General features: G+C 38.3%; 1 protein-coding gene across 4 annotated transcripts in view; it reads right to left on the bottom strand.

Moving 5' to 3' along the window:
- Positions 1–24,907, bottom strand: part of ccser1 (coiled-coil serine-rich protein 1) — a 147,354-nt gene extending 122,447 nt beyond the window's left edge. Inside the window, exons 1-7 of one of the 4 annotated variants that reach the window (XM_015019109.1) lie at positions 24,626–24,907; positions 20,813–20,888; positions 18,401–19,418; positions 16,435–16,852; positions 13,773–13,957; positions 5,630–5,720; positions 2,538–2,643 (exon numbers count right to left, since the gene is read on the bottom strand). In XM_015019109.1, coding sequence (XP_014874595.1) covers positions 2,538–2,643; positions 5,630–5,720; positions 13,773–13,957; positions 16,435–16,852; positions 18,401–19,418; positions 20,813–20,874 — 1,880 coding nt within the window. In that variant the 5' untranslated portion in view covers positions 20,875–20,888; positions 24,626–24,907. Of the gene's footprint in view, positions 1–2,537; positions 2,644–5,629; positions 5,721–13,772; positions 13,958–16,434; positions 16,853–18,400; positions 19,419–20,812; positions 20,889–24,620 lie in introns of all 4 variants that reach the window. The other 3 variants (XM_015019088.1, XM_015019102.1, XM_015019096.1) reach the window with 3 other exon arrangements.

Genomic DNA, 24,907 nt, shown 5'->3' with positions numbered 1-24,907 from the left:
TAAGTGGCCAAATCAAATCACATACGTAAGAAACAGTCTCTGACAGTGGCACTCACATGTACAAACACAAAGCCTAAATGTTCCCTTTAAGACTCTACCCTTGTTTTCTCTTTAAGCAGGAAAATGGAAGAGAACGAAGACAGCCTGCATATTTATTCTGGGGGAATTTATTTATTTATTCAGCCTTCACCTTTTCTGTTTCATCTCAAAGGAGGTGAAAAAGCATTAAGCACGTCACACATTTATGCAAAACAGCAACGAAGAGGAGTTCATGGAATAAGCAATGCCCTTCTGTTTTTATGTTATCTTAAATAAATTAAAAAGTAATCAATTAAATTGCTTCCCAGCTCTACTGAAATGAAGCTGTGTTTTGCAGAGTGTAATTGCCCACTGGTACATGTATGAAATAGGAGCGCTTCATACTGCATGCTCCAGCTGGATGCTGAGCATTGTCAGCCAACACCAGACCATAGCCCGTCTTCTTTCTGTGTCCGTGGCTATTGTTCTGTTATGCCATGAACATAATACTATTCCGTAACAGATGGCATGATCAGGGCTATTATAATCCAGGAGGTTTACTCTGCAATTATTTGTTATGCACAAATTGTGAAGCAACATCGTAATTCTGTTTCTGATTATTTCACTATTTAACCTTTTTGGATCGTGTTAGCAAAGGCCCCACTTGATGCCAAGCTGATTAATCGTCTTCTCCATTTCGCCCCTTCTCTTGGTACATTTTGCTTTGGAGACAAAATGAGCGGAGCAATCCAGAGACGCTGTTGCTCTGCAGCTAAATCATGTACATTCGGTCGATTGATGCTAATAAAAAATGCACTCGGACAAATAACAGAAGCGCTTCCAAATATACAAATGGTGCCTGTAAATCACAGCAAAATAACAGGAGAAAGACGACTGCAAATGGAAAAGAGCGACGGAAAAAAACATTTAGTTTATCACTTCTGATTTCACCACTGACGCAGTCATTAAGACCGAGGGGGAAAAAATGATCCTAAATCACGACATTTGATTCGAACATCTGGTTCCCTTTACATTCTGTTAGTGTGTATGTTTGTGGGTATTTGCACAACTTTTCACATTTTATGCAGTTTGCATAAAAACAGCCAAACTGCCCTCAGAATTCACCTAATTGGGGACTCAGTGTGTCTGTGGGTAATTTAACCTCTGTCTATGAAGGCCTCAGAGGTTTGCTGGAGAATATTAGAGAACAAACAGAGTAAAAAAGAAGACCAAAGAACATCCTGACAAGTCAGAAATTAAGTTGTGGAGAAGCTTAAAGCCGAGATGGGTTTTGAAATAATATCCCAGGCTTTGAACATCTCACAGAGAACTGTTTAATCCACCTTCTGAAAATAAGTATGGCAAACCTACACAGACCTGGCTGGCCACCTAGCCAAGAGAATTCCCCTTTGCAGTTTTCCACAAGCCACGTAGGAAACACCGCCAACATGTGGAGAGGGTGCTCCACACAGATAAGAACCAAAAGGCTACCTTTTTGGCCTGTACGTATAACGCAATGTCTAGAGAAACACTAAAACCCTGAACACACCATGAAACATAGTGGCGCTAGTGGGGATGCTTTTCTTCAGAAAGACATCAGGGAAGCCTGCCAGAGCTGATGGGAAGATGGTTGGAGCTTCCAGGACAACCAGGAAGAAAACTGTTAGGTGTGGCTGCATGATATTAGAAAATGTTGTGACAAAAATGAGGTAAATATTGCAATGGCAACATCCGCTGCAATACGTGCCTATTCCTTGTCTCTTTTTCAGGTCACTCAGTGACCTTTAGCATTTTGGGCAATGTTTGAGTCCAGTGTGAGCATCTGCTGCCTACAGACTCTGTCCAACTGGCTAAATATTACATTAGCATCAAAATTGCAAGCTCACAACACTTGGAATATAATTGCCAACAATCATCGCCTTCCAAACAGTCCTTTGAAACATGAATATTGCACACACTGATACTGTGATTAAGACATATTTGAAATGTACTGTTCAGCCCTTTATTGTTACAGGAAGCAAAACCGTATGCTGACAATATTAATATATAGAGAGAAGGAAACAGCTGAATAAACTCATGGAATTGCAGTAAATAGGTAGTTTTCTTCCTATTTCACAATCATGCATTCACAGTTGTGATTGTGATGGGATAATAGGTGAAAATATTAAAAGGGTAAACACACTTTAAGAGATAAGGCACTAAACTCTGAATTTTTAGTGAGTAAAATAATAATAAAAAAAAACATTCCTAGGATTACTTATAATATCAAAGGCCTACTCAATTTTATTTTCTGTTCAGTTCAAGTTGTTGTTTATTAAAAACACATCAAAGACACTTTTTTTCTCTTTTTTTTGCAACTACTGTGCTTGCTGTCTCAAAATGCAAGACATCTCTACTCAAATTATCTGCACTTGCAAAACTTTCAAAGTATAACACATCGTACTTTTGTATTTTTTTTGCTACTTTGTAAGAAATATGCAAAGCAGCCGGATGTATTTATTCCTAAAAATGCAATTTACCTCTGAACGTTTTCTTTCCCTGCCAAGCGATCTGCGGGTGGATCCAAGGGAGAAGGAAGCAGGTTGAGGCAGGATGTGAGGGACTGGCTCGAGTCTTCCCTGGACACTATCAACATAAACATACATAATCATTACATTATTCAGTACATTTATTAGTGAAGCAAACAAAAACACAAAAAAATGTAGGAGTAAGCGAAATTCACAGATTTCTAATGACATGCCGTGTTTAACAGACCCATTGGTCCATCGTTCAGATGGGGTGCGAGGAAGAAAAGAGTAAAATGGAGGAAAAACACAAGAGTTTGCATTTCCTCCAGTCTTTGCAGAGGTCCATCTGTCCGTCCATGGCTGCTGAACTCAGTTGGTCATAAATTGCAGTGAAACAGCTTTCTTTTTAATAAAGGCCCTCAACAGGCCACACGAGAGAGGTAAAAATGTGAAGCACCAATAAGAGTGTGTAGGTGTGTGTGTGTGTGTGGCCCTGTGGGACAGGTGTGTATTCATTTGCGACCGTGTGTGTTTATATGAGTGTTTGAGGTGGTGTAGACCGCTGTCTGAAAGCGGTGTGCGTTTGAGTGTGTGTCTTTAAATGACTCACTTTGATTATGTAGAAGAACCCCACTCTTTTATAGCAAGCACAAAATCTTAGTCCCTTGATTTTATGAGAACAATTCATCAAACCTTTAATTTCATGCTACAGTCTGCAAACCATTAGGTCTAATGACTAAGCATCCACGCTTGTGCGCTAGTATGTATTAATGATGGTGCCTCCTTTAGCTCTGCATCAGCCAGTGCCTGTAGAGACGCCTTCATTATTTGTGTGTGTGTGTGTGTGTGTGAGTATTTGGTGTGAGTGCACTGGGGGCTCAGCCCAAACCCAGCCTGCCTCTGAAAACACTCAGGGAAGCATCACAATCTGGTTTAATAGAGCTGAGGTTTCCATTTTAATCTTCATTTTAACAGAGCTTTGTAAACGTTCAAAGATTTTCGGAACTCTGCCTCGTGTGCATTTGGGTCGATGACATCACAAGACGCACACGATCAGTTGATCAGCAGGCATTCGGCGACATTACAGCAGATTAGCTTTTGTCAAATTGTGACATGCGCTCACCTGCCACTTCATAAGGTGCAGCTGTCCAATTGTTTGCTAACACCAGTTGTGAATCAGGCTATCATACAAATCATTTAATTACCTAGAGGTGGTGAAAACTACAGAGGATGGATCCTGACACAGGAATAAATAAATGGCTTGACGAAGCAATTCATGTGAAAAATATTCCATCCAAAATATAATTTTTCCAACTTATTCGATTATATAGTTTAACATAAATTCATATATTTTTTAAGCATTTTCAAAACTAATGATTCAACATTTTTTACTACCATTTTCAATTTTCAGTTGAATTTCCAATCTTTTTATTCATTCATCAGTTTCCTTTTTTATTTCATTATTTATTTTGCTCTAAATTTTTTCATACCATTTATTTATTTAACTATTTTATTTTAATTCATGAGGTATTTTATTTTATTTCATTTTATTGCAAATAAAGGACAAAGAAGAAAACAGGCAAGAAAATGCAATTAAGAAATATACAACGAAATGAATCAATGCATGATTTAAGAAAAAAGTGACAGTAGATAAAATAATAAATAAACAATATAGACAAAAATAAAAATAAATAATGAAAGCATAAACTAATAAAATGGTAAGATTTGAAATGTGTGTTTTTTTAGACTTTTTGGGACACTGAGCACAAACTGAACATCATACAAACACCACAGACGTCTTAATGCTATCTATACTTTTATGGCCACAATGAATCAATTTTCTGAGGGCTACTTCCAGCAGGAAAATATCAAAAACCTCCAGTCAACTGAAACTGGTAACACTGGGCTCCATAGTCACCAGATATGAGTCCAAAAGAGCAAGATGTGGCAGAACAAGAGCTTTGGATTATGGATGTGCAACTGACAGTCTGCAGGAATCGTGAGTCTATCAGAGGAATGTTTTCAACACAGACATCTTCAAACAAATAATTTTATTTAAAAAAAAAACATGCATATAAACATACTAGAAAGTGTTCAGATCAGCAGTTTTTTGTCTTGTGTTTTGTCACCAGGACTGCGAGTGTTTGTAAGTTTGTCTTTGAGAGGATAGATTTACAACCAAAACCCAGAACACATAGAAAAAATAACACGACATGTTGTTCAATAGGTGTCAAACTATGTCTTAAAGAGAGTTTGACTGATTTTACAGAATCAACTGTGGCTCACAGTTTGAATTTGATGCATCAACCATCAGTTGTGCAGCTTCTCAGTAACTTTAAAAACAAACAAGGGAGAGTGACACCAAGCCTAAATGTAGTCCACGGAGAGAATGAAAAATGTTTTCATGAAGCAAACGTTTGCAGGTAATAATCAGTTACATAATCAGTTATGGCAGTATTTACAATAGCTTGCTAAATGGGCCATTTACTGTAATGTTTCTGTAATTAACACTAATGCTTTCAAAAAGGGGAGTCATTTAACTTCACCACATCTGATGAATGAGATATTTATTTAAGTTACTCCACACATTATAATCTGGTGTGGTCACAGCAACTCACTGCACTCATTCAACATAATAACATTTTTATAGGAAGTTACAGTTTGACAGTCCTTGCCACACTGAGGTACGGCAGCATAAATAACTCTCCTCTGACAGTCGCTTTTCAACCACAAACCATATTGGTGTGACTGAAATGCCAAAACAACAAAGGAGAAAAATTGCTGCAAATGAGCCGGCTGGATCAAAGTTGTTGGTGCATGTTGGTTGGAATAAAAATACTGGCTTCATGTTTTAAAAGTGATGGAAAAGATACGGTCTAATAAAAAAAAAAAAAATAGTGAGGGAGAAAACACAAGTGCAAACAGGAGGTGAATCAAGGCAGACGGACTAAGAAAATCTGGGGAGATAAAACATGAGAAAATGTGGAAAATATACACAAAAGCAAGAGAATGAAAACTGATCTTGGCGACTGAATTCTGTTGTGGGAGTTTTGTTGCTTTTCGCAGATTGAGTAGCTACATTAAGGTGGTAGGGAAGACGTTACCATGCCGATGTCGCTGATCATCTGAGAGGTCCAGGTCTAGCATGAGGTCATCTTCATCCAGTTCTGAGGAGCCCAGGTTGTTCAGCACGTCCTGTTGAGCAAAAAGGAAAAATCGCATGCATCAAAGACATCATTTTATTTTCTTGAATTAAATAATTAAATCATTTCCTCTGTATTTCCAATAGAATATGCTTTTTATCATTCCAGCAGCATAGTTTTATTGTTGGTTGGCAAAACAATAAAACTAATTTTCACAATATTGCACAACATCAAACTATCAAACAATGCAGCTCATTTTATTATGATATTAGATTTTTTTTACTCCGCCTTCACCCACTGAGATGTTTATTCCTTCTTCATTGCTTAGGAACCTCATAAACATATTGTGAATCTTATTATCTTAGTATGATAACTGTTTTGTTTGAAAAAGCAATGAATATGACAAATAAGCCTGTAGTTTTGTGTAACATCTGTCAGCTTTCTATTTGCTTGATGAGCAAAAACTAGCTGCTGAGCAAACTAGATAAACTCTGCTAATCTGCAGTTTTTAATTCCCATGACAACGAGATAAAGCATCGCGCTAATGTAACTTCCAAAGATGGACTCTGAGTTTTGGTTTTATGATGCTTGCAAGCTCTAAAAGTATGCTCTTCTGAAAGAAATTATCAATATGTTAAAAACATTGTTGATTAAATTAAAACACTTATCCCTGTAATGCTATTTTCCCCTAACAGATTTGAACTAAATCAGGATCATTTTAAAATAAGATAACTGAAAAAGACATGTTTCCATAGCCTTTCCTGAATTACAAACTAATACCCAGCCTATGCCTCTTTAAAAAGATCTAAGTGTGATTTTCTTGAATCCTCAGAAATCCTAAATGATCAGCAGCCTCGGGACTGTTGAGGGAAAGGCTGCATTTTAATATAGCCTCCAACCTAGTATGCTAGAGTCAAATCCACAATGTGTAATGCTACATTGCTTGATGACACACGTATACTATTTTTAATAAAGAAATTTAATAATCTTAGTATTATAATAATGTAGAAAAATATTGTTAATTTGGTTAGATTCATTCCAAAGATCAATGCTGCCCCCTAATGGTCATGTGAAGGACATTTCCCCCCCAAAAAAAGTTTAGAACAAACCGATGATCCAAAATATATCTGAATAATATCTGAAACAAAATTAAGTACCTCATAACACCAGTTAATTTAGAAGCTCCTAAACCAAATTAATAAGTAAAAACAATGATGAATAAGAAAAATAAGATGCGGTTTCATCTTTTCTATGGACTAATTACCCTCGTTGGACTTTGACCTTCATTAAATTTCCCTTGCGCAATAATAAAACACAGTAAAATCATGCATAATTTATTAAAGATTCATATCAGCATTTAATTGCTTTTCCTGTTGTGCAATAACCCACACTTATAAACATATCTGTACCTGGATCGGACAAATCGATTCACAAATCAGTCAAATATAAATATAAACAACCTGCAGCCCACTCTTTACGCTGATCTCCCACCTCTTGAAAGCAGCAGCCACGGACAGTCAGTCCTGACCATTCAGCCATACCTCAGCAGAATTATTACCAGAGGCAATATGAACTCAGCACAGGCTGTGTATGATGAACATATAATATCACACTGCTGCTTTTCCCAATTGGAGGATCATTACAGAAAATAGGAGAGAGAGAAAAAAAAAAAAGTAAGAGACTTCATTTCAGATTTTACAGCAAAAAGCTAAAACGGTATTGGAAAAGAAATGAAGAGCCTGTTTAATACTACAGCACACAGATTGCATTTGAAGCTAAATTGCCCTTTTTAATGCACCTCTCTCTCCAGAGAAATATGATCCTACAAGCCAGCAATGTCACGTTTTTACCTCACATTTGTGATTTGATTGTGTGTAATCCTTGAGTTAATAGAGATAATATTAGATTCAGGTCTCATTAAAAGATGGTTCCTTCTCCTAACTGCCAAGCAAAATGACACCCAAAACAGAGATCAGAGGAAGAATTCGTTTCTCTCGCTCCATTAAAAGACACTGGGTTCCATTCGCACTCAGCCTAAATCAAAGAAAATTACATGTTTTCAGTGCTTTGGGTGGCAGAAGCGTTGAGATGAAGTGAGAGCGATTTAGCTTTTCAGGCAGGTATTACAGCCTCCAGCAACAGAAAAATATACCAACTAACAAATGGCTTCAACCTGCCTGAGAAGGCACTTCCCAGCCACTTGTGTTTACAGTGTGCCTGAGGGCACGGAGGATTGAACGTCCAGTCAAATTGGAAATCCATTTCTTGAATAAAACCCACATGACGGAGAAGTTCCCTCACGCAATCGCTCAGTTTATCATCTGACATTTGTCATTTTCCGAGAACGACAGAACAATGTATCAATGTGGAGTCATTACTCATTGCAAAATCAAGGCCAACACGCAACTAATACGAAACGTTGCCGGTTAAATAGTTGGTTTGCTCTGTTGAGAGCGAACCTTAATCTTAAAGGATTAGTGTCCCAAGTGCTGAGTTGGCTATTAAAAGTGGCTGCCAGAGAGAAGGCTAAAGCAAAAAAATCAAAAATATCTGAATTCTTTCACAAATTATATTTTTTTTTTACGCATTCTCCCTTCACAGGATTAAGAGGAAACATCATACTGCAGACTGAGACTGTTTCATGTTGCATTAGTCACAGCAACAAAAGGTATAATGTAGAATATTTGCTGCAGTTGATTTATCCTTGGACTTCCTGAGATTTTAATGAGCATGTTTGCTCTTAAGCTTTTCCTTGACTATACATAACCTATAAAAGCTTTTAGGGGCATTAAAGTTTGGTATTTTTTATCCACAGAGGATGTAATTAACCAAATAACACAGGAAAGAAAAATGACAAAGATTGGACACTAAGAAAAGTTCCTAGAAAATTTACTGAAATGAGTTATGACTGCGTTTTCTATTTTCTGTTCATTCATGTACCATGAATTCAAATACTAAGAGCAACATTGCTCTTCATCCTTTGACTTTTTCCAGACAGCCATGATGAGATGTTTAAAGGTACCAAATAGGGATGAAAAATGTGATGATATTTAATCATAAAGGATTAGCTCTTACAGTAGGATAACTTCCTTCCTGTGAAATGTCAGAGATAAATTATCTTAGCTTGACAGAAAAGTACTAAACTATCCAGAATTTGTGTAAGAAAAAGAACTCAAAGTGAAAGTAGATAAAAGTGAAAACAATGCAAACAAAAGATAAAACGTGGTAATAAAGAAAATTAAAACTGCAAAGCCAAATCTTTCTTCTGCTAGAAGTAGTGACAGCTAAAACCCATTTCACAGAAAAAAAACCTCTCCAACCAGTAGTTGTGGTGAACATACATTTCCCTCATCTTTTGAAGACTTATAACGAAACCGATCAAGACACTTTTCCTTTCATCTAATAAAGTTTGACCAAACAGAAAGGTCCCAAACACGTGCACTTCCAATTCACAGAGTCAGCTCATTTTCCTACTAATTTTGGGGGATTTTCTGCTTCAGATGCCTCCACTAAAGCTGTTCACTGCCAGATTAAACATTTTGCAGAGAAGCTGTGTAAACATAGAGTTTGATGTCATGGTCTCATTGGCTTTTCATCCACTGTGCCAGTGCAATTATATTATCTACTACTTCAGAAGTTAATAAGTGACTTTAATTTATACTTATAATTATTCTGAATCTTTTCTTTGATGTAAAGATCACATCTGCTGACAGAGTCCTAACACAGAGAAATTGTCATATTCTGTTCGGTGATGTTCTACGGACTTCTTTTATTTTCCTCCTTTTTCTTCCACTTTATAAAATGGCTTTTTGCAGCAGGAGAGCACTTTACCTGTGTGTTGCTGTTGTATTTCCAACAAAAAAATAAATAAAATAAAATGCAGTTTTTGAGTTTGGCCAAACAGCTTGAGACTGAAGAGTACTCCAACTCTTGAGCATTAAATGTCAATTGTACTAGACAAGTTGGTAAAGATCGCACTGGATGCAAATCTGCTCAAAAGTGTTTTTGTCGTTCTTGTATGCAACATGCTTTCATGTGGAAAACTTGTGCTAATTTTTTTTTTTTTTTTTTTTTTTTTACCGAATATTACAAGTTATAACCCTTCCACATTGTCTGACAATTACAAATATCTCTAATAAAAACATGTTTTTTTTATTAGCGCTATTTAGACAAAGTATTAGGGACAAATATTAGCTACAATTTTGTTTTTCTACCATCTGGCAGTAGCTATTACTATCCGTTCCAACGATAAAGTATCCTTGTCTTTTGTATGATTAATTCAAGAGTCACTTATAATAATTTCCCTCTATGCACTCTAAACAAACTGGAGAGCATGGAAATAAAAGGAATGTTAAATTGGGACAATGTCTAGCAAGCAGGGTATTATGCTACTGTTTAAATGCACATAAAAAATACAGGAGGGGAGAAAGGAAATGTTGTTGGGCTCTTTTGTCATATTCCGTGTGTCATTCGAGCTACCAACAAAAGTGTTTGCTCTGGCTGTCTCTGAGATAGGAGAATATTTCATGTAATACTTCCTTTGTGAGCAAGTTCTGAGTGTAATCACCACCATACTGTCAAGGTATTATCTCCACTGTCACTGATAGACTTATGAGAACCCACGGCTGAAAATGCACAGCTTTTGAAACGATAAAAAAAAAAAAAAAATCAATAGCAGGCAGAATGAGATCAATAGCACTGCTTCTCGTCACAGAAGTAAATAAATTGGGCATTTATCATTGCAGTCCAAATCTTGATTCCTTTCTTGGTTTACTCTAGAGAGCCACATAGTAGCAGGAAAATAAGTTATGTCCATGCTACTGGGAAAAAAATTGCAATGACAATATTGATTAAGATGAACCATTTCTTTGCCTTGGCATGACGTCCCATCCTCTCCATGAGCGTAAAGCGTCTCCACCACCAGAAATAAAGCAGAGGTGCAGGCTTTAAAGGCTGCCAAAGTCCTTCCAAGTGGCCAAATACATTATAGAAGTTAATATACAACACTTATTATATATCAGTTCAATATCCTACCACATGCAAACAGTTCTTTGCAAAGGCAGTATTACACAGACCGATATTGAGGTCACTGTTGATATTGGATACATTGGGCAGCTCCGGCTCTCACAAATATTAAAGCACAAATACCAAATGTAGCAAAAAGATGATTTCACCGTAGTAGGGAATATGGACAGCACCGGTTATTTTAAACTTTTAAATTCTTGCTTTGAATGTAGAAAAGTACAAACTTAGGAAAATAGTATTTTTTTTATAGCTACAGTATTTATTATTCGTTATTCGACTCAACACCTGTCTGCCTCACATGAACGACATGCTCTCTTGTCTTTCCCATTCTGAAAACAACTGTAGAGTACTAATTAATGTTTCCCAAATACTGAGGCTATGAACATGCTGGTATTAAACATTTAAAACAAACATTAGATTTTGCACTTTCCTCAGTGACATTTTGCGACAGCAGTAAAAGGAGGGGTTTATTCTGAGGCTATTTACATCTCAACCAAAGGCGCTAATAAGTGTGGAGGGCGTTGTATTCATAACATGTTATTGCTTGCATACCATCATTGTATAAAACTAGAAAAACACTCAGACAAGGTTAAGATAAAGGTGTCTAAATCCTGAGGTTTTCATTAGCTACAAGCGCATAAAACTGACCAATAAAATTTTACGAAGCAAGAGGCGATAGGATATAGTTTAATATACACTGCTGGGGTTCTACCTTTCCTCCATTACTCAGGCCCAGAAGGGCACTTCATAGGCAGGGAGGAGGTGAGAAAGAGATTATACAATATTTAGCAAAGTGGAAGTGGAGAGGCAGCAGCAGTCTATAATATACACTGTAATGTGCAGAGTACATCCCTGCACTGTGTAATCTCCCAGAGGAAGCTTTTAGTCTCCGGTAGAATAAATGGGATTGATTTAAACTGGTTTGCCTCCTATGGAGCTTTTCCTGTGCATGTTGTGGGAAAAGCAGCCCAGTCGCAGCTAAAACCTATTGGCAAAAACAAAAATGGATGTTGCTAAATCTTGCACCAACAAAGACTGCTGCAATGTGAGCAGGCAGACAAAGTAAACACCAGGCTTAAACCTGTTAGATGACTGAAGAAGTTTTTCTAAGTCCTTCACGCATTCGCACTCAATTTAAACTTCTAACGTTTCCCTTAAACGGGACGAAGTCAAGAACAGCCTTTTGCTTATTTTTTCCAACACTTCTGATTGCTGTCTAAATATCATTTCAGTTAATTAACATTGCATTAATGGAAGCACAAAGGTCCATAAAGGTGTCATGTTGTTGGATTTTGCTTAAATGTCAACCACTTCCTCTTTGTCCTTCAAAACGTTTTGTTTTTGTGTGATGGAGAGGCAAAAAGGGAAGACGAGTGTACTCTAAATTCAAGGAACGGCGTTCATATTTTCATGGTCAGGGCCACAAGCACCGACTCGATTCAGCAAGCATATTAGAGGAGGTCTTTTAGTATTTTACCAGAGTATCCTAGCAGCTGGCTATAATTACAGTAAAATTGCCCCCCACTCATTCTAAACTCTTTCGGACTGCTGCTCATTGTGTGGCCGTGAGAACAAATTTGGAAGCACATGCAAATTTCTATCATGAAAAATCCTTAAGAAATGTATAATTGGATAAAAGCAGATGGTGTCTCAGCTGAAGTTGCAGAATAATTGTTTGGAGATTAAATACCTGCGAGTTCATTTGTGTATCTTCCCTCTTTTCAAATGTACTAAGAATTTTAGAGACGACGGGTAAAAGGGATAAAAGAGTAACACTCGGTCAAATTTGGCATCGTTGTGTATTGTACACATTTCCTAGAACATACACTAAAAGTAACACATTGCTACCAAACACAAAAATAACACAGTAAAGCGCAGATATCAGGCATCAGTCCAATAACGAGCTTACAGAATTATATCAGGTTCGATTGGATCACCATGTGGCATTAGGAGATGTATTTTTTTTAACACCTCTTGTGCAACCACAAACTCAAAGCCACTTATGTGTGAAGGAAAATAAAGTCTGTACCTACTTTTTTCCTTAGCACCATACATTGCTGTAAGGTAATTTCAATGCATAAGTGACCTCATTATCACTAAAGTGTCCATCTGCTTATTGATTGTGACACAACACCTTGAGCGGTAAATCGAAGAGCGGGCCAAAGTGGCCGAGCAGACTTTAAAACCATCATTTTAGACTACATTTACCATCATGAGTATTGACACCAGAAAAAAGTCAGAGCAGCACAAACAATATTTCATTTAAAATGCGCCCATCACTAAATGAGTGTGGAGGTTGTGATTCTTGGTTTGTTAACCAGCAAATTTGTCGTGTGAATGCAATCACCTTTGTGAATTAACCTGTTGCACATACTTATTAAATTTTCTATTTCAGATGAAAAATTTTGAGTTTTGACCACATAAAAAGACTAAACACTTAACATAATCACATTCAGTCCATGATCAAATTATATCCAGTCTGCATATTTCATATCTATCATTTATGGTCACATCGATCTCACACCAAAACAACCAAGAACCAGGTGCAGAGGCAAATGCAACAGTTAAACTTTTGGCAGTTTCCACTTTGAGAAATAATAACAAACTGAGTTAAACATGCCAACTTATCCACATCTTGCTGACGTATAAGAACGGATGCTGAAAATTCACTGAAAAGCAGATAAATATTTATATTTATCGACCCAAAAATGTATTCATTATTTTTAAGCTGTATTATGTAAGGAGGATTTTTTTTAACTGCAAGACACTTATTTGATTTTATGAACATTAAGGTACTTTGTTATGTAGAAGCTAATTTCTTACTAGACTTAAGAAATGCTTAATTGTAATACATTTTACTTATTTCACCAGCAAAAGTTTTCATTAATCCTTTTGCATTATTAAAATTTAATATTTGGTTTAAGGTGTTTTGCATTAACAATAAAAAAAAAAGCTAAGAAATAGAGCTATAATATATTAATAACTGAGCCCTGACTTACAAGTTCAGGGCAGTAAAACAGTTTGTCAGTCTTTATATTTATGGTGCAACCTAAACAGAGAGAAACAGCTTCAGGCTTACCAGACTTCCAAGTTTAGACGACGAGGAGTTGTTTCTGTGCTTGAGCAGACCATTTCCCTCCATGCCTGGGGCATCTCTGTAGTTTCCATGGACACGAGGCCCACCGGCCCCCTCAGATGAGGAGCGCAGTCGCCTTTCCAGCCGCATCACCTCGTGGTAAGGGCTGGCACTGCTGCACACAGAAGCTGCACAAAGGATGGAAGGAGAACAGCAGCAAACAAAAAGCAAAAAACAGTTAAACAAGAAAGAGATTTGTAGAAATTAGATGACACTGTCGAGATGCAATATTATTTTTATTAATTTCTAATGTGGGAAGATCCATCCCTCCAGAGAATGAAACTCCTTTCATAAAACTAAATGACAAAGTCACTTTTACTTACTCAGCTTTTTAAACAAAGTTAAATCCTTCCTTCATGAAGCCGTTCGGCTATATTGGTTTTGCTCAGACTGTTTTTATTGTTTTGCAATAATCACATTTATCCAGGCTCCCCACAGCTAGGTCGTTTTGTAACAATAAAACTGAAGCATGCACACCAGATTTCAGGGGGAATATTCCTCAGAAAAGCAAGAGGAAGGTGCCTATAATTGCTCTACAGTGATTTATCGAAAATTAGAAGTGAAACAGAGAAGCAATACCATATCCTTTTACAGAGCAACAGGTTATTAAAAAAACAGGACTCCATGCCAACAATTTTTTCTGTGCTTTCTCACTCCACCCACCTGCACACACACATGCTGCGCTTTTCCAGAGTGTAATAAAGCGCTCGTTTTTAAACAGCTTCTTTGTTGTAAACTCACTCAATAAAATAAGATCCGTAGCAGAAAGAAGTCCTGAACATTTTACCATAGTTTCAGACTCTTATAACCATAAACATTTACAGCACGTGGGGGAGCAACAACAAAAAGCCTGCAATACTGAATCAATGCAACAAATCTCTGTAGTTAAGGGATCCAACAGTAGATAATGGCAGGTTGTTCTGCCATTTGGACAACTTTGTAATCCACAACATCATTTATTGTGCAGCTTCAGCACTCAGAACAGCAGTTTCTAATATTGCAAACATAAAACCGCCAGTATAAACAGTTAGATCCAAAATTATTCATAACTCTGGGAGATTTACATTTTAAATTGTTTTCATCAGCAAAATGAGACAGGCGTCGGGTATGAGTTTGTAAAAGAATAATGTACTTATTTTTGTTTTATTTTAATAAATTATGGGACTGTGACATTGATGTTTTTTGTCAACACAAATTTTTAAAAATTTCTTTTGCTTTTGTTAAACATTTGATAAAAAAAAAAGGGCCTAATAAACAGGAGCACTGCAAGCTAAAAATGGGGGTCTACAAGGTTTATTGAACACAGAAGCACAAGCACACAACGAGACGACACCCAGGGGCTAAGAATGAGCCGACAGAAAGGACAAACTCCCTCTAAGGGTGTTTAAAGCTACAAAATTCCCCCCGTTAAGTCTGGCATGTTCTCTGTCTACTACATTGTCCGCTGAAAAAAATGTTTACAGAAATATTTAGGCACAAATCTGGGATCATGCTTGACTGAATAAAGCAGTTTCTGCCTGTGTGGATGTGCAGGCTTAATGCAGTCAACAATATCCTTTTCTTTTTGCCTGTTTCTAAAGCCTTTTACAGGACAGATAATGTTAATATCCCAACGTATTAAGAGAAAATCCTTACTAATACAATAAATGCATTTTGAATGTTAACATGCAAATGTCTCCATTATTCCGTTTTAAATAAGTTAAATAGAAACTAATTCTTTTTCCTCTCTAGTTCCATTCATAGCTAAAAAAAATAAGGATTTTTTTTTGTTCTAATAACATAAGTGACATTCAGAAAATTATTTTCATGTTTGGTTTTTAAAAGCACAAAAGAACAAAATAAGGTTTAAAAAAATTGCAAATTAAACTTCAGATTTTCAGAGAATAGTTGAAAAACTTGTTGATAGATTAAAAAAAGGGCGCATCATGCAAGTGTGAAGATTTTTATAATTGCAAAACCAGTGGTTTTAAAATGAATAAATCTGTAGAGCTATGCAACTGTAACAATAAGCTCAAGATAAGATTTTTTTTTTTTAATCTCTCATCCAGTAAGAGCAAATGGTACTAAAGCCTGAGGCAGAAACAGAGAATGTTACCTGTTTTGCAGCTGCAAAGTTTGTTTTTTTAACAATTCAAAACTTTAAAATGTAGAATAATTTAGAAGCGAGGGCAAAGGGAGCCTTTTCTCCACGTTACAGGGTTAATTATTTATTCTTCAACACAACTTTAAATCTCCACTGTTTAGTCTGCAATACCTACAAACCTGTAAAAACTTTAACGGCCTCTCTCAGGGTTTACCTGATCGTTTTTATTATTTAGAATAATTAAAACTGAAGAAGAATGAAGCAGAACCAGCACTGCTTCGCCTTCACTGCTAAATAAATGTTTTCCATCAGACAAAGATCTGCAGTTGCCTGGAAATGGTTCAATAACCCTCGTCACAAAGGAATGTCAGACAGGTCTGAGATTCAGTGGAATGGATTCCCAGACATGAGTCTAGTCTGCGTCGCTTTTCTAAGCCAAGTGACTATTCTGGCAGTGCTACTGCGCGACAGTGACTCTGCATGTAAATCTGCGATTCCCTCTGTTGCTCTTGAGTTCTGTACCTGCATGTGGTTTCCTCAAATGAGAGGACCTGGGTTCGTGGCAGCCGCAGAAGCTTCCTCTTTCTTGAAGAGAGAGAGTGTGTCTCGCCCTCCTATCCGCTTTCTCGGGGTTTGAGTGACAGCCCTCGCTGCGCGCCCCACACACCTCGCTCTCACTTGTGGTCTCGGTGTGGTAGCCTGCCTTTCTCTCCTGCACCAACTTCTTCCTCTCCTCTACTGCGCCTTCTTTCATTGCCTCCCGTCTTTCCTCCTCCCTCTCTTTTCTCTCTTCCACTGATTGTTCCCGCAGAGGCGCGCAGGGTACGGCCGTCTCTGGCTCGGACAGGGAGACGGCCGTTTCATAGTCTGTGTTGTTGGCTGTGCTGGTGTCAGGGAGTAAGGGTTTCTCAGCGCTGGACTGGACTGGGGTGCAGAAAACCTGAGGAGAGGATATTTTATTGAATATGTGTAAAAATATGCTTCACAAAGAGAGATGTTCCTGCAAGTATTAAGTAGGTGAGTGTTAGAGAATGTCCACAGGTAAAGTTGCTTCATATTTAAATAGCAAACAGTAAAGAAAGTAGCACTTTAGTGCGCAAAACTTCTGCTTCGTAAATATTTGCCGTTTTTGAGAGTTAGGAGGGGAATCGACACAACAGTACCTCACAGGAGAATAAAAAACTATAACTTTTCACGAAAGCAAAAACTTCTGGTCCAGAATGGAGATTTGAAGCTTACAGTAAGTTTAGGTTATAAATATATAAAACAAACGTTGGTTTTCTGAAGGGCTGCAACTTACGATTACTTTAGTAATTAATCAATCGATTAGTCTGACGATTAGTTAAATAAAAACCAATTGTGCATTCTGCATATTTTCCGTTTAACTACTTAAGCCTTTTTATATATTAGAAACGCATTAGAAGATGTAAATAAACAAATAATTTAATTCCTTTTCAAAATAGAAAAATGCAATAATATACAATTCCTTTAGAGTATGTTTGCTTATTTATAAACAATTAAAATTCCAGACCTGAATCTCCAATCTAGAAACTGTAGCAAGGATGGCTTCATGTCCAGACATTATACACTGTCACTAATTTTAATATTATTTATAATGAGGAATGGTCAAAAACATCAGCAGTTGCTGGATTTTCAAAGCCAATAGAGACAAACATCAAAAGAGTTTCAGGTGTGATTCCAGCAATGTTGCAACAACACTGTTCTACTAATTATTTTTATTTATTTATTTATTTATTTATTTATTTCATTGGTAAAATAAAATATGTTGTTTTCCTTCAACTTTACATCATCCCCTACATTGTGTTGCCCTATATTTAAAAAATGCTTTCAAGTTCTAATGTGGTAAAATGTAAATTTAAAGAGGCATGAATACATTTGAAGGAAAAAGAGAGTTTGTGAGTATCTCCAGAGAGAGATTTTGAATCCAGTATTTTCTTCTCAAAGGCCAGAAAGTGAACTTAAGAGCGCACAAGAGTGCGAACCTACTCAGTAAATGAATTTCTTTTTGAAGATTGTGACGGGGAATGACACATATTGTATCTGAGAGCCTCTTCAGTTTTTTTTTTTTTTTCCCCTCTAAGCCTGGGACCTTTCAACAAAAGGGTGATTCATATCTTTTTTTTTCTTGGCCAGATTTCAAACTTCAAAGAATAATCACAGCCATTAAAATTCTGAACATAAGCAGGAAAAACTCCGTCTTTGGTTTTCATCATGCACACTTAACAGAGAGAGCCACAGACCCCCCGCGGTGTTGTTCTAGGATTCCAAATACACATTTATGATCGTGGCGGTTCTGTTTTTGCAGCGTTTCTACATCTGCTTGTGTACAGGTGGATTCAGTCTCCAAACGTTACATGTTTGCAGATCAGTACCAACAAGCTAGGCTTAGTCAGTGATTGTGTGAAATGTACTGAATCACTGAACAAGGAAAATCCGACTCAGATTATCGCTTGTCGAGTAAAAGTACCTGAGAGGTGGAGACCGCCACGCTGAGGTTCTCAGGTGCAGCTGGGGGATCAGGTGGAGCAGCATCAGCAGGCGACTCAGACACACAGACAGGCCCTGAGTTCAAGCCGGATCCTGGACTGGCCGCCGGGAGAGCGTCCACCTCCGACACAGAGTCTTCTGTTATGGGAATGAACTCTGAGGGAGTGATGGCTGTTGTTCGATCTTCTGAAATCATGGGGGACTGAAGCGAGCTCTCACCCCCTCCTCCCATTAGCTCTCCAGGGCATGACCCAGGTGTGAGGCCCTCTGGCCCAGGTGTGACGGTGGCCGAGCTGGGAGGTTCCAGGTTGACTTCTGGAGGCCTGTGGTGGTCGGACGTGCGAGAGAAGCGGTGATGGGCTGAGAATGATTTAGGCAGTAGCTGCTTCTTCTGCCGCGAAGAGCGTTTGTTGTTATTACTGGCCCCACTGAAGTCATCGAGGAAACCCGAGTCGTCACCTTCGTTGGCTCCAGAGCTGCTGATGCAGTTGATGAACACATTTCGATTGGCTGTGGACGAGGAGGAGGAGGCCTTGTCAAAGTCCTCAGTCTGTGAGCGTGGGATTTTCTTCTGCTTGTGGCTCCCAAACCCAAATGAGTGCCGCGACTTGGAACGCCTGCCACCCTCGCCGAATCCTGCGGACGCCGACGAGGTTACCGTCTGCTGGTTGTTTCCGTTTGCGTCAGTGGTCTGCGTCAGGGGGGGCGTGAGGTTCAGGTTGATGGGCTGGACGCGTGGATCGCTGTTCCTCTTAGCCGTGAAACTGAGAGACGGCGTGCGAAACAGGCTCCGGCGTTTGCCGGTGCTGCCCGAGCTGGAGTTGGTGCTGGAGGGCGAGGAGGTGTGAATGCCGTTTCCCACTCCCCCCGAGGACGGGGAGGAGGGGAGGGACTCCTGCCGCTTGCTGGCGCTGCGGCGGAAGATTGGCAGGCGTGAAACAAGTGTGGAACGGCGTGAGCCCGATTCACCCATGGAGAAGCTGAGGCGGTGAGCGACTCTGGAGAAACACGCATACATCACAAAAAATTAACAAAAAGCCTGCAAAAAAATATATATATATACAAAATATGACACTTTAAAAGAAAATAATTTTCTGCAGAAGACACAAAATGGCAAAATAAGTGGAGGAATGTTTTTATTAGGTTGCCTTGCTCCCACATGTCTTTTAAACTGACAAATTTTCTTTTGATAGCCAATCCCAAACATCCACTTTGTTGTTTTTAAGCCTCAGTTTTTACCAGCACTTTTGGTACTGATAATTTCTATTTGGAAGATCTATTTCCAGCTTTAACCTCAATGCTGTTGACTTGTGATAATGTTTTAAGTATTCAAACATAACAATGTTATCTATTTGAGTGTATTCACTAACTGGAATTACTTCTATGTTGCTTTTGAAGTAATGGTTTCTTCCTCTGAGTGCCTTTTCAGCCCTTATCACTACAGCACTCAAAGAGAGGTTCTTTTAGCAGCTTCAACCGAATGTTTTTTGTTCAAGGTTGATTAGCACGTTTTTCATATCTGGGACCCAGTACCTGTCTCCTCACTATCCAATCTGATGGCTGGACATTTCCATGCAGTTTCTACTTTGACCGAATTGCTTGAACAGATTAAGCTGCCACCTTTACTGGAAATTGCACCTAAGATTAAGCAAAATTGTAGAAGTCCACAATTCTCTTAAAACATGATTCTTTGAAAGAGTTAGAAATGGTTTCTGCAACATCTCTACCTGCTAAATCTAAAGCTTTAAAACTGCCAGGATAGAAAGAAGATATTTTTTTTTAACTTAGTTGTCCAATGGTTTTAATCAATAACTTAATTGCAATCCGTCATAAAATGTATCACAGAGTTTTTATATCAACAATAAAGTCAAAGAAAATGATCCATGTAGAAACATAAACCTTCAGCCCCAAGGTGATAAAAGCTCTAATCCGCCTCATTATTTGCATATGAGGTGGGAGGAATTGACTTTCTGTTAAGGATTCATCATCCAGCTCGAGTCAGAAGTTACAGACGCTCATAAAGTTGGACTGTTAAATTATGATCAGAACTGCTCTGTAGTTTGGTGGGTGGACTGATGATACATAAAGCGTGTTGATGACGTTAAACTTTCTGAGACAGATTAGAGTTTATGCAGGCATACATTCAGCACTGAATGTAGAATATAGCTTCAATGATCTTCAATACAAGAATGTTTTGATTCTGGAGAAGGCTCTCTTCTCACAGTCGCTCCATGGTTATGCAAAAAAAAAATTCAAAATAGTAAAACATTTATGTTTTATGGCGGCATATAAACTTCTGACAGGAAGTGTATTTCCGTGAATACTAATAGACACGTAAATGAAGCAGAGACACCACTAATCCATGAGACACTTCTATCTGTGGACAGAATACCTGGTCAACCTGCACAGTCTCAGTTTAGCAAACCAAAGCTGTTCCCACGGCTTGCTAAGCATCGGCACGGTACTGCCTGAAAAACAAAAAGAGCAAATTCTGATACAGTTCCTCTCTGCAGGTACAACAAGAGGAATATAAATCAGCTGCGGTTTTGAACTGAGCAAACAAGTAGAAAAGTCAATTATCTCTCACCTCTGTCCCAGAAAGCAGAACTTAACATTATTCATTAAACCTGCTTGTGCAAACTGCAACTACAGCCAGCAGGTCTTACTGTTTGCACATTTTAAACACAGACGGTGTCAAACTTCAGCACAGCCAATTAATTCCAGTGATTTCAAATGTTTTCTTACGCAAAGGAGGATTACTTACACTGCAATCCTGCTAACACTGATGAAGCTACCTTCTAACGTCCGAGGCAACTGAAGTGTTTTGTTTTTGGTCTCTGAGTAATAAGATTACAGTAACACCCTGCAGTGAAGTGGCTAATTAGAGTCTCACCTTCTGGACAGTAAATTCGATCAAGTTCTAAATGTGATGCTGATCGATTTTTCTCAAATGTTTACACAACGCAACGGACACATGGGTCCATAATTATAGCTAACAGCTATGGCCCAACATTCACCAACAAACTACGGGGTATTTTTTTGACTAATTTAAAAAAAATTAAAGTAGAGCAGCAAATAGCTGTCCATATAACTCACTACACATTGAGGGGAGTTAATTATAATTGTTTCATGTGTTAGTTGATGTAATGGATGAGCACAGATAGCTAAAGCACATGGATCAGTTCAACAGCAAGAGAAAGTAGAGAAGACACAACATGCATACATCCTCAGCTGCTGTCTTCCCAGATCGGCTGGGATCGCCTCCAATACAGGAAAGAGGGATGCCTGCCACAACCATTTGACCTGGTGATTGACCTTTGACCCCAGCTCATTAAGACAGGCTTACAATTCTTTAGACGGTTATACCAGAGTTAAAAAATATCATGTAGCTCATCGAAGAGGGAGGAAAACGGGGCACTAATTTGAAGATTATTTAGATTATGCTATTAGTGGCGAATCATACTGGGTGACCAGTAAAATGGTATGAAGAAATATTTACTCACAGGCAAGTACTGTTTTGTCATGATTTAATTTATCAAACCTAGACCGATCTGAGGCTGTGTAAAAAGCCTCAGATTACTTAACACACTTAGTCCACAGTTTTTGCCTCAGCTTTTACTAGCCACACCCCGACTCGATTATGGTTTAAAGCCTGTCTGAAAACATTAAGGAGGATATAAAGACGCTCCGGTCTAAAGAAACCCTTCAACAAATGAGAGACAAAGTCGCTGACAGACGTCAGTTTGAAAAGATTGCTTGGTTGCTTCGTGGCCTGGATGACATCCAGTAGTTTGATGGTATCATACATTCTATTCTCTTTCGGAAAATCCTGAGGAATAAAATGGCCATTCACAAGTTTGTGATCTTGAGGTTAAGTGCACTTGCACTATGCTGCTTCACATAGATCAAAAAAAAAAAAAAACATCAGCCAATCCAACTCTGATGGTTTAAAAATGAGATGTTGAGGCACGAATTTTAGTTTATGCTCCAACCAGCCCACTCTGTCAGAGGAGTAGAAAAGTTAAGTTATTTTTAAAAAATGCATCAATATTTCAGCTTAAATGTTGATGTGTAAACTGCTCAACATGAAGTCTGCCCAGGACAAATTCAAATAAGAGCTGAATGAAACCTTGGTTTGCACTGACTAGTTTGCAAACTTCCTCCCCGTTTGGCCAAAGCACAAAAGGTGCATCTACTTTGTGAGAGAAGCAAAGCTTCATACCAGTTCCTCCTTCCTCTTTCCAGTTATTGATAGTTCTGCTGTACTGGTCAGTAAACACAAGTTCATATGCTGATCATGATCATTTGCATCATTTCCTCCTTCAACACAGATGAAGAAATGTAATAGAAAAACAGTAAATTCATCTAAAAATAATAATAGTTTTGTTTTGCAGAATTTGCAATACTTATCAGTAGGTTTCTAAATTGCTCAGCTTTTTTTTTTTATTTTTATTCCACACTGCCACACCCAAAATGAGCACGTCACTGGTACTAAACCAATAAGGCGGATTCAGATGGGGCGATTTGAGCGTTGCTGTCGTGTGTTTTAATCACAACACTTTAACAGTGGTTAACTATCTCATATATAAGCTCTACTTGCTTACTCATCCAATATTCTTGTTAGTGAACAGAGATTCATTTGCTTTACTCAAGTTTGAAAGGATACTTAGATGTGTGTGTCGGTGTGTGTGCTGGGTGTAAGTAACTGGGTGTTTCCAATAAAACAAGTTCTTAACGGGTAACAGAAACCACACGCTGTAGATCACACACTCTGCGGTCTTCTCTTACATCACACTGCTCTCCTCACAATTCACTGAATGATGGAAATAGAATAATTTATGTAAGACTCAACGTTACATAATATGTCCACAAAGTGTGATTTTGGCAAAAAAAAAAAAAAATATATATATATAAACAGATAATTTGATAAAGAATTCCAAGGAGTAAAAATTCACCAATCGGGCTTTTCAAACATATGTTTGATGTTTGTTTTGTTAGACGCCTGATCCGCTGATTACAATTCTGGCTGATTCGGCTTTTTGAAAGAAAAGCAATTCCGGCCTTAGAGGTTATTATTCTGCAGATTTTAGATGTGTGCATGTTGAAAATTAGCTGATTTACCTCCATGGGTCACCACGTTCTGAGTAGAACCTGGAAATCATGAATTGATTTTAATTATCAAAGAGATGTCTAAAAGATCCAGGACACTGACCACGGAGGACCAGAATCATTCAATCCTGTACAGATTTCATTGTACACAAACTCATTTAACTGCAAGTGCTTTAACTTAGCAAATGTAAACTTGTATCATAAAAAATGTGTTGCAGATCCAAAGTGCATCTAAAAGTAAGCATTTGTTGACTGAAAAAAGTGGGAGTTTTCAGGTGTGATTTCTTTACTGAAAAGGGGGGGAAACAAACTAAATTTGTTTCAGTATGTTTCTGCTACGTATCTAAAAAAAAAAAGGCAAAGTTCATAGTCTAGTATGTAAATCTGATAGCAGCAGTCGATGCACCATTATATCGACCATGTAACAAAAAGGTAGATAAAAAAACATAATGATAATAACTTTGCTAAAAACAGGTTATGAAATTGAACTGGCAAACATGTTTCAGCTTAACCTCTTTACTGAACCACAAACCACAAGACGTATCACAATCATTCTCACAAGCTCTTACAATAAATACTGTCATCTTTAAAAGTCTGGCTATTTTTATGTCGCATAAGTTGTCCTGTAACAGGAGCTGCGTAACCTTGGTGTATATATTGTTAACACCTTGTTAATCTTAGTGATGGGCCAGTGTAATAAATGGCCATTCAAGAGATCCGGTTGCTTTATATTCTATTCAGAACCTTAGCTAGCAAGCATATTAAACAGTCTTGATGGATAAGCTGCAGAGATTTAAGAGCAGCTAACAACCAGCAGCAGCAGCAGCAGCAGCCCTGCGGGACGCCACAACTGTCAAACCAACAACGTCAACAACGCTTTGAAGCCTGCCGACCATAAATCCCACACTAGCTAGCTGCCTCAAAGCGCTCATACTCCAGCGCTCATGTTTCCCCTTACGTTGCATCGAAATGAAATTATATTAATTATATAATAAGTGTCCGGAAATACAGTAGCAGCCCCGGTGGCTCAGGCGGTCATTCAAGCTAGCAGCAGGTAGTGGACAAACACAAGCGGCCGTCATCGTACGTACATTACCTTCAGCGCCTTGTTAGAGTCTTTACCGAGGCCCGTCAGTGGAGAACCGGGGGGAGATATATGTCCGCTTTGTGTTTAAAATGAATTAGTACTGGCATGAAGATGTCAGGGGTCTTACAGCGGCATTGGAATTACACTAAAGGGTGCACCTTGTGAGGCGGTGACGCCGAAATTACACCTCAGTGACGGAGAGTCGTTTTCCTCCTTCCGCGTTGCAGTCACTGACAGCGAGTCTGTGCGGTGTGACGTCCATTACTCCTCCTTCCTCTCCTCCTCCTACTC

This window comes from Poecilia latipinna, unplaced genomic scaffold (assembly GCF_001443285.1).
Source record: "Poecilia latipinna isolate Pla-1442-1.1 unplaced genomic scaffold, P_latipinna-1.0 Scaffold80, whole genome shotgun sequence".
Classification (NCBI taxonomy): Eukaryota; Metazoa; Chordata; class Actinopteri; order Cyprinodontiformes; family Poeciliidae; genus Poecilia; species Poecilia latipinna.
The sequence above is the reverse complement of the archived record's forward strand: the minus strand, read 5'-3'. Positions and strand labels throughout refer to the sequence as shown.